Genomic DNA, 9,717 nt, shown 5'->3' on the forward strand with positions numbered 1-9,717 from the left:
CATCCCCCGGCCCCCGCCAACTCCACAAATCCCACGGACAGAAGCCCCTCAGTCCCAGCCCTCAGTCTCCGCCCCTACCCTGCGCGCCGGCGGTCACGTGGCCGGCGCCCTCGCGCGTGCGCGGCGCGCGCGTCACTTCCGGCCGGGCCCCTGGCAGCTGTAGCGGCGGCCGAGAGGGCGAGGTGAGGCGGTGGCGGCGGGGGCGGGGGCGAGGGCGGCGGGGGCGGGGGCGAGGGCGGCGGGGGCGGGGGCGGGGCGGGCGCGGCCGGGACCCGCCCTGACGCGGCGGCCGCGAGGGGAGGGCCCCGGGCGGGGTCGTGGGGCGCCCGGCCCGCCGCGGCGGAGGATAGGGAGGGGCGCGGCGGGGCGGGGAGGGCCCTCCGGGCACGGTGCTCAGAGGGGGCAGCGGGCCGCCCTTTTCCGTCCCTGAAGCTGCAGCCGCCCCGTCATCCGGGGAGCAGCCCTGATGATGCTTCCTGACCCCTGAGCGCGGCCGGCCGGGCTCCCGCGGTTCGCCTTCCGCCGCCGTCCAGCCTGTCCCAAGCTCCTGGCCTCTGAGCCAGGCGGGGCGGTGCCGGGTGCGGGGTGGGAAGGGGGTAAGAGGCTGCCCGCCGTCGGGGAGCTCACCGGGCCCCGGGGGCTGCCGGGGTGGGCGGGAGCCGCAGCGGGGAGGCCGCAGACATCAGATTTCCAATTACAGAAGCAGCCCAGGTTGTGAGAAACTTCAGGTAACGTGGAGGCGCACAAGTCATGTCCCCGACCTGTCCCAGGGAGACTTCCCAGAGAAGGTGGTCGTTAGCCGGGCCCCCAGGGACCAGCGCGATAGTTCTGGGTAGACAGGACATTTTGAGCAAAGGCCCTGAGATGTCAGTGGGGAGTGTCCAGAGCTTTTAGAGAGGAGTGCAGGTGGGGAGGGAAGGGGGCAGGAGCTGAGTCCTGAAGGAGGAGGCTTGATTTGGGGTGAGTGGAAGGGCTAGCGATATTTCCACGTGAGGAGGGAGGGGGGTTCACACACTGGGGTTTGTTGCTCGGGAGGGGAGCTGCTGTTGACACCCAGGAAAGTGGGGGAGGGGTGGTGCAGTGCTTAGAGGCTTTGCCTGGGGGACTTCAAGAGACTGCCAGGCCCATTTGGCATCTAATACGACAGTGTTCTGCTGGCACTTGCTTGGGTGGTAGATTGTTTTCTAGAAGTCTCATTGGTAGAAACTGGGCTGTTGAGAGCCCCAAAGACCCCGAATATAAAGGAGAAGTGGAGTCTAAGAAAATTTGAGTACCTATCAAAAATTCTAAAGGAACACAGAGTGGCTGCAATTGCATCATTGATTCTAACTCCAGAATATCCACTGTCACTTTCCCAGACCACAGAGTGTCATCTCGCCCAGTCCTTAGGCAGATGGCTGTGTGTGGGGAAAGAGTTCAAGACTGGGGGCCTGGAGACGGGGCTTTGGCACCCCCTCCCCCCACGCCTCCTCCCAGGAGGTCTCTGAAGCCCTTTGTTCCCATGGAAGAGCAAGGTGCTACATAGATCCATCCAGGAGGACTCCCTCCCTGTCTCTGAGCAGAACCACATCAGTGCCAGGGGTCAGGGACCTGCCAGGAGTACAGGCAGGGGTGGGGGCAGGCTCTCGGGTGCTCAAGCCAGCTGAGCCATCTTGACCTAGCCCTGACTGCTGTGGCCCTGGAGGCCCAGAGGTTGGGAGGCCCTTGGGGTCCAGACCCCATTCTGCTGGGTGGAAGGTTGCTTCACCTGTCAGGCCTCCAGAATGGGGGTTATCGGGGTTCTACCTGGCTCAGTGCAGCGGCCACCCTACAATTGGCCCTTTTGCCAAATGTTTGCCGTGGCCGGCGGTGCTGCTGCCCCGTCACAGTGTGCTGTACGTTTGTGGGTCTCCACCATGCCTGAGTGGGCTGTCTCTGCATTCAGTTTGCCCAGGGCTATCCTGGCTCACGCTTCGTAATCAACAGCAGCCCTTTTACTCTCAGAAGTGTCTAGCTGGACAATACATTCCTTCTCATTGCCCTGTCCACCATCATATTGGATAAGCAGCCATGGAGACCTTGTTTGAGACGGTGGCTTCATGTGGCTATACTTGGGTCCCTGTTGAGCAGGAAGGCCTGGTGAACATTCTTGGGGAATGTTTTGGCTCAGATGGGGATTCTGAGGCCCATAGAGGGAAGAGACTTGCCCAGGGGCAACAGAGCAGGGATGGACAACCGCCACTCACAGAGTGTTTCTGGACTCTGCCAGGTGCCGAGCATGCAGCCCGCTGGCCGCTATGGGCTAGTCAGCCGTGGACAACAGTCAAGGCCTGCAGAGCCCACTCGGGGGCAGTGTATGGTTCTCCGTGGCGCCGGCAGCAGCAGAGGTGGCTCTGAGGCACAGGCTGTTTGAGGGGGCGGCCCAGTAGCTGGTGACATCTGATGAGATAGATTGTGGCCAGACTGAGGGCTTGATGGCAGTAGAAGACCCTGGTAGTGTCCGGGTGGGGAGTGACTTGGCAGGGTGGGTCTTGGGAAAATCGTGCTGGCATGACATGTACCGGGGATGGAGAATAGTGCAAGATACTGTCCCGACACAGAGGTTGGAGGGTGAGCAGTGGATGTTGGACCAGGGGTGGGTGGGAATGGGAAGAAGTAAACTGAAGAGCACATGGGTGGAGGCTTGAGATCTGTGGGCCGAGGGGAGACTCGTTGCATCATCAGATCTAGGACCTCAGTGGTGTGAGCTGGGCCTCCGTGGTCCGCTGAGAATGGAAAAATGCTGCTAACCTTTGTGCTGGCGATTGCCAGATGCAGCCCAATTTCAAAGCTATTAAAATAGGAAAAAAGTTTCTCAGAGTTGATGGCATATAGGAAATGTGATGAGGTTTTGAGCTCCAGTCTTGAGGAAATAATTGTGCCTGATAATCACTGTGAGCAAAAGTCGGAAAGAAAACAAAGGGAGGGAGATGTTTGCGGAAGTGGATGCTCCCTCCCTGCTGGCCAGATGGACTTGAGGCTCCAACCTCAGTGGGACTCTTGTGACCTGCTCGGCCTTTTTAGGCGTCCCTGGCACTTTTCCAGGCATGCCATTCTCCCCAGCCTGCTGGTCACCTGGCCCCTCCACACCGGCCTCTGTAGTGGCCCTGCTCAGCACTTTCCCTGGGCAGTAAACGTGCTCGGGTTTCCCTCCACTTCACCCCACACGCCACTGTCAGCCCAGGCCTCGCACCTCCCTTCGCAGCCAGGGACAGGCAGTCTTGGCTGATGGTCCCACTTCCTCCCCTCGCTCCACTGAGACCCTTTGTGCTAGGTCGATGGAGATTTTGTCATGCTGGTCCAGCGGTCACCTCTTCGTCCAGGTCTTCCTGAGTCCAGCTGCCCCCTTGGTCATCTCTTCCCTGACCTTGTTCTCCCTCCCCCATCCATGCCTTTGCGGCTCGGCCCTCTCTGCTGGAGCAGCCGTGTGTCCCCAGGCTTCTGTCTTTAACATCAGTGGTATGACTGGCCCACTGTTGCTGTGGCTCGTGCTCGAGGCTGTCACCTTCTGTAGTGGAAACAGGCCCCGTGTATATTGGTCCCTTTCAGTGGCTCTTCCCTCTGGGCGCTGACAAGTACTGCTTCTCTGGTCACTCCGGTGCACCTCTCAGTGGCCACGTGGCCCTTTCCCTTGGATACACACCTAGGACTAGAATAGCTGTCATGGGGCGTGCATATTTGTTAGGTTTTTCATGGAAATTTCCTTTGGGATCAGCATGGGGGCCCAGCTCCCTGGAGGAGCCCCAGGAGGTGATGAAGGTGAGCGAGTGCAGCTCACTGTCCCTCTGTCTTCAGGGGAGCAGCAGGGACCTGGCCTCTCGGGAAGCTGCTGGTACACCCAGGAGAAGCCTTGGTGTCCCTGCGTCCCGCCAGGTGGCAGGATCTCAGCGGGGGCAGGGCAGGGCCAGCACAAGGTTCTGAGGAGAAAGGCCCCTGGAAGGAGGCTGAGCTGCTGGGAGAAGACGGAGGACTCGGGGGTTCCTCACATCTAGGAAGGCCAGCTGGTAGGACACAGGCCATTAAAGATGGACCTGGTTAGGTGTGACCTCCCCCATCGAGAGGAGGCAGACGGTGACTCCTTTTTAAAGAGTCATTTTACTCGTCCTTCAAGTCCCAAGGACGTGAGAGAGTGTCCAGCACCTGGCCGAGGTGCTTCCCGGCCACTCTGTCCAGGGCACCAGAAACCTTGTAACTCAAGTAGCACATCTGTATGGGCAGGCACCCAGTGACAGGTGCACAGCTCTGTGGTTTATGGGGGACACTAGCCTCTGGTCGGGAAGCCCAGCCAGTGGGGGCAGCGAGGGGTGGGTGTCCACTGTGGAGACTGAATGCTCCAGGGGTCCGGGGCACAAGCCTCAGGACTTCAGTGACCAAGGGGAGCAGGTAGGTGCCCAGAGAACCCGAGAGCCATGTGTGCACGTGCATGTGTGCAGGCAGGGCGATGGTAGCCGTGAGGGTCTGGCACCTGAGTTAGGCCTGAGACTGAGCAGGGGACCCTAGGCCAAAGGCATGTGCCCATAAAGGCCAGGCAGCCCCCAGAGGCAGTGACCAGAAGAGGCCGAGGCTGCCCTGGAAGGAGAGGCCCCAGGGATGGGCAAGGCTGGGAAGGCAGGTACCCTGAAGAAGTGGCCACTCAGGTCCGAGAGGACAGACTGCAGGAGGGCTGAGGGGGCCTGGGCAGGAGGGGCCAGCCTAGAGTGGTCAGGGGCTGGCTGGTCCTCCAGGCACCTTCCTCCTGTTGCGTAATTGGAGCCTCCCACCTCATCCTGCTGCCCACAGCCCCTTGGGACTTGAGCGTTCTTGAGCCCTTTGAGTGTCCCCATGGCACCCTCAGGCCAGAGAGGGCTTTCCCTCTGTGCTCTGGTGTTCGTGGAGCTGGTGCCTGGGCAGGAGAACCATTGGCAGCGAGATCCCCCGAGTCCAGGAAAGAAGTCACTTTGTGAGGAGCTGGGCCTCTCCCCTGGGAGGGCACAGGGTTCCACGTGCCCCCCCAGGAAACTGGCTTTATGCTTTTTTGTTGTTGTTGTTGCCTAACATGTGGGCTGTGTTTACCTGTGCAAGTGTGTTTTTTTTTGTTTTTTTTTTTCCAGCCGCGCTGTGCGGCATGTGTGATCTTAGTTCCCCGACCAGGAATTGAACCCGAGGCCCCTGCAATGGAAGCACGGTGTCTTAACCGCTGGACTGCTAGGGAAGTCCCCCTGTGCGGGTGTTTAAAGGCCAAGGGAGCCCAAGAAGAAGTACCCACCGTGTCTCATCCCCCTGGCCCTTCAGGAGGGGCTATGGCTACATGCTCTAAGCATTCTGGGGCCCCTCGGCTCCAGGGGTGGGTGGGGGAGGCACTTGTGCTCAAAGGCCCTTCCCAGGCTTCCCCCCACACCCCCAGCACCTGGGGTTGCCCTGCTCTGGGGCAAGGCCAGGCCTGGGACTGGCCCTGTGCAGCCAGCTTCCTCACCCTGTGGTGTGTGTCCTCAGCCAGAGAGAGCACATTGTCCAACTGGCCAGTTTGAGAGTGAGCCTAAAAATAGACCCCCATCCAGGGCTGTACAGTCCCCTGGGCTGAGAGAGAGGCTGTAAACAGCACACACCCCAGAGTCTCGGTCACTAGATTGGGCCTGGCGACTTCCTCCAGGCTCACAGCCCTCCCCCAGCCCTTCCGTCACACCCCGGGGACCAGGAAGCTGGACAGGCTCTTCTGGGCTTCTCACCATTGGGAAGCACATCCCCATTTTACAGATGGGAAACTGAGGCTCAGCAGAAATGACACACTAGGCCCTGCAGACAGTGAGGGCACTGGGACGACCGCAGGCCTTCCCCATAGACCCACGCTCTGCCGGCAGTGGTGTTCTGAGACTTGAACTGGGAATGTCAACAGAGCTGCCTGACTCTGGGGAAGGTGCTCCCAGGCAGCAGTGGTCCAAGTGCCGGGGCCACTCGGAGCTCATGCTGCTCTGACTCGTGCATGTCGCTGGCCCAGCCCCATCTGGCTGACCCTGCCACACCCTTAGCCAGCTGGATTGTGGCTAGACCCTGTCTCCTTGAAGGCAGGGAGGCCACAGCTAAAGGGAAGAGGCAGTTGCACCCCACACCCTTCCCATCTCTGGAGCCCTTCTGGAGAGGGTGGTCTCCGTCCCATTGCTGTGTCGTGGGCTTCCCTTCCAGAGGCCGAGGGGATCCGGCAGCGGAGTGTGAGGACCAGACGCCCCAGCGATGACCAGGTGGGTCTTGGGCAGTGGAGTGGCCTCCAGGGGGGAGGGGCCTGCCCCCAGCCCCTCCTCACCGGCCGGGCTCCCCCAGTTCCCCTGTCTCCAGAGTCGTCTACAACGGCAAGAGGAACAGTAGCCCCCGCTCTCCCCCCAACAGCAGCGAGATCTTCACCCCGGCCCACGAGGAGAATGTGCGCTTCATTTACGAAGGTACACGGGGTGCCCCCAGCCAGGCCCCCTGAGCCCCTCCTGCCCCTGTACCCTCACTCTGCCCCAGGCAGGCGGGGGGACCCAGCTCTGGTCATGGGAGGCGGTCAGCACTATGGTGTTCCTGACAGGGAGCACCCCAGAAGAGGCAGTATTTGGAGCCAGTGGTGTTTGCTCGGGGAGAGGGTGGCCGTGGAAGACAGTGCACCCTGGGAAGCCTGGGGCATCCTGGAAGTGGTGTGGCTGGGGTGTGTGAGCACAACATTTGTGCCAGGAGGTGGGGGGCGGAGGAGGCGGGAAAGATGGGGGCCTGCCTGGAGGAAGTGCTGTACCCCAGTGGGTCTCATATGCCACTGTGACCGCAGCTCTGGTCATGGTACCATGAGGCTGAAAGGGGCATGGTCTGGGCAGGGCTCCCCGAGGGAATGGGGATGTGTTGGGGACAACTTCAAGTCAGGAGCAGGCTAGGCCAGGGGGCCAAAAGCTGTGAAGCGGGAGTTGGGGGCAGGGGGCCTGCGGGGCCGCTCTGATTGGGGGAGAAAGGTCAGGAGAGGGTGTCCTCCAGCTTGGACACTGACTGGGCCGGACTGCCTGATGCTGCAGGCCTGGGGGTCTAGAGCCCCTGACCACCCCTGCTTCCTGCAGCCTGGCAGGGCGTGGAGCGGGACCTGCGCAGCCAGATGTCGGGCAGCGAGCGGGGCCTGGTGGAGGAGTATGTGGAGAAGGTCCCTAACCCCAGCCTGAAGAGTGAGTGGGGCTGGCCTGGGAGGGAGGGGCCGGCCAGGGGGTTGAGCTGGGGGCAGGAAGGCCCACCTGCTTCCTGCTTCCAAGACAGCTTGGCAGGGTGGGCTGGGTCCCAGGGCTTTCAGAGACGGGGGCAGGACGAGGGACACACCCTGCCTCTCCACCTGCGCCCACCGCTGACTGCTCTGTCCCGTGGCAGCCTTCAAGCCCATCGACCTGAGCGACCTGAAACGCCGGAACACGCAGGACGCCAAGAAGTCCTAAGGCGCGCCGGTGCCCCTCCCCTGGCCTCTGGGAGATCTGGGTGCAGCCTGCTGCTGGCCTCCTCCTCTCCTGTGGGCCCACCTCCTGGGAGGGGGAGGGGGCCTTGCTCCCAGTGGGCTGAAAACCCCAGGACCAGGACATGATGGATGGCCGAGGCCTGCCCCCTCCTCCCTGAGCCCCCTCCTTTCCTCTTGGGGGATCTCAAGCTACCCCCGACACCAGGAGGGCTTGGGCCCTGCCAGCCCCTGCCCTCCTGTGGGCCTAGGTGGCTCTTTCGAGCTGCCTGGCCCTGCCTGCCCCCCAGGGCCTTGACCCTGACTCCCTTCACCTTCCCCTGCCCCCACCCCCCTACTCCTGGCCACTTCCAGGATCAGGAGGGAGACGAGGGGGCCTTTGTTGTCTCTTGTGCTGGTGGGATTGGGCTGGGTTAGCTCCTGAGGTGGCCAGGAGGCGGGACAAGGGTGATCCCACCAACCCCTGCTGCGTCTCTGGCCTGGACACAGGGAGTGTCTGACCCCTCACCCACTCTCCAACCTGGCCCCTTCCTTCCCTGTGTCAGCTTCAGGATGGCACCAGCTGCCTGGGCCTGGGACACTGCTGGGTGCCCCCTCCAAGGGTCTTGGGCAGCCAGGCCTGGCCCCCCCTTGGGAAGGGGCATGGGGCTGGCCTGAGCTGGTGAGGCTGCCCAGTGGGTCCTGCCCTGTGCGGTGAGTTGGGAGGGTCTTCAGGGCAATTTTTTCTTCCTGTGCCCTCCAAATCCAAGTGTCTGACTGGAACCTGAGGACGAGTGAATAAAGGCGGGGTGGCATTGGCTTGGCCACTTGGTCTGTGAGGCCCCTGTCTCGGCTGCCCACACAGGGCTGGAAACCCAAGGTCATGGTCCAGGCCCAGAAGTTCCGTCTAATCCCTGGGCTCCACCAGGGGGCTTGGGCCTCCTGGGGGGCAGTGGGAGGTAGAGGTGGGGGCCCTGGAAGGTAACACGTCCCACATCCCTCTGCGGCACTGGGTCCTTGGGGAGCGGCTCCTCTGCTGTCCGGATGGAGGAGTGGCTGCTGGGCTCAGAGCGCCCCAAGTGCACTCAACCTTCAAACCTGGACATAGCCCTGGCAGACAAGCCAAACCGGAATTTATTTCGGGAACACCCTTTCCTGTTAGAGTATTCTGGGGCTCCAGCAGCCCCACAGGTGGCTCTGGGAGGTGTCTTTTCCTGGGGGGAATTCCCCAGGGATGGGGGTGCAGGAAGGATGGTTCATGAATAAGCAGCAGCCACGGCTCGCTGCCAGTGGGTGCTGGCTGGTGCCAGGCCCTGAGCCAAGTTCCTGTAACCACACAGGCCTGTTTGCTCCCCAGGGACCTGTGGGGCATCCTGCCAAGGGTTTGCGTGCCTGCTGGGCTGGGTCATCCAAGCAGCCCCCCGTCTGTGGCTGGAAGGGGGTGGGCGTGGCCTGCCTGGGTGCAGGGACCTGTGGCCAGAGGCTGAGTGGGCACACGGGCACACATGCCCTCCACCCAGTGTGTGTCCTAGACCACTAAGGATGGGGTGATGTCCAGCCAGGCCACTGCTGCACTTGTGGCATTGAGCAAGTTGCTGAGTCCGCAAGCATCAGTTTCCTCAGGTGGAGGTAGGTCAGCACCTGCCTCCTGGGTGGCTGCCCAGTGCTAGTGCTTGCTGCCACTATTAGTCACCTTGTGGATGCACTTGACAGGGCACTCAGCCACAAGACTTCAGCGGGGCCTGGACTTCTGCATTCTGGCGGCCGCAGTCATGGCCTTGCTGTGAGCCCTGGGGCACGTCACTCTCCTGTCCCCCCCTCAGTTTCCCCGTGTGGAGTGAGGGTATGGGCTGTGGTGGTTCAAAGGCCTCTCTCCGAAGGGGTGCTGGAGCCCCCTGGCAGCACACCGGGGAATGTCTAATATCTTGCTGCGTTGGTTAAAAATTGACTTAACTTTGCTCCCAGCCCTCTCTAGGTCATTCCTCCCTCCTGTGGGGCTGGAAGGTGGGATTGGGGCCACACTGGGCCCCAGCATCTGGGTCTCCCCTGCCCACAGCCACCCTCCCGCTAGCAGTGGTACCTTGCCCCTGTGTGGGTGGGCCCATGGGACACCCCGCAAGGCCTTTTCATTCCCACTTTCCCCGCCAACTTAGATTTTCTGAAATGGAGGCCCTGGACCTGGAGTCTTTGCCGAGAACACCTTGGAGGTGGGAATGTGGCTAACAGGCTGTGCTGAGGTGGGGGGTGAGGAACTCGGATGGGGGCACTGGAGATGGAACCCTCGCCAG

General features: G+C 61.9%; 1 protein-coding gene across 2 annotated transcripts; it reads left to right on the forward strand.

Moving 5' to 3' along the window:
• The first annotated feature begins 709 nt into the window (after nt 1-709).
• On the forward strand, nt 710-8,256 carry MCRIP1 (MAPK regulated corepressor interacting protein 1). Of its 2 annotated transcripts, XM_079724601.1 has the most exons (5): nt 710-728; nt 6,178-6,233; nt 6,313-6,431; nt 7,074-7,175; nt 7,372-8,256. In XM_079724601.1, the coding sequence occupies exons 2-5, from the start codon at nt 6,226-6,228 to the stop codon at nt 7,434-7,436; spliced, it is 294 nt and encodes a 97-aa protein (XP_079580727.1). In that variant the 5' UTR covers nt 710-728; nt 6,178-6,225; the 3' UTR covers nt 7,437-8,256. The 2 variants fall into 2 exon arrangements, with proteins under 2 accessions (XP_079580727.1, XP_079580728.1); XM_079724602.1 differs by lacking the exon at nt 7,074-7,175.
• The last annotated feature ends 1,461 nt before the right edge of the window (nt 8,257-9,717 follow it).

Source organism: Hyperoodon ampullatus (assembly GCF_949752795.1).
Source record: "Hyperoodon ampullatus genome assembly, chromosome: 19".
Lineage (NCBI taxonomy): Eukaryota > Metazoa > Chordata > Mammalia > Artiodactyla > Ziphiidae > Hyperoodon > Hyperoodon ampullatus.

Excerpts from the sequence above, each read along its gene's own strand:
- MCRIP1 (XM_079724601.1), top strand. Across the intron at positions 6,432-7,073 it reads TGTGCGCTTCATTTACGAAG|CCTGGCAGGGCGTGGAGCGG; the intron begins GTACACGGGGTG and ends TGCTTCCTGCAG. Across the intron at positions 7,176-7,371 it reads CCCTAACCCCAGCCTGAAGA|CCTTCAAGCCCATCGACCTG; the intron begins GTGAGTGGGGCT and ends GTCCCGTGGCAG.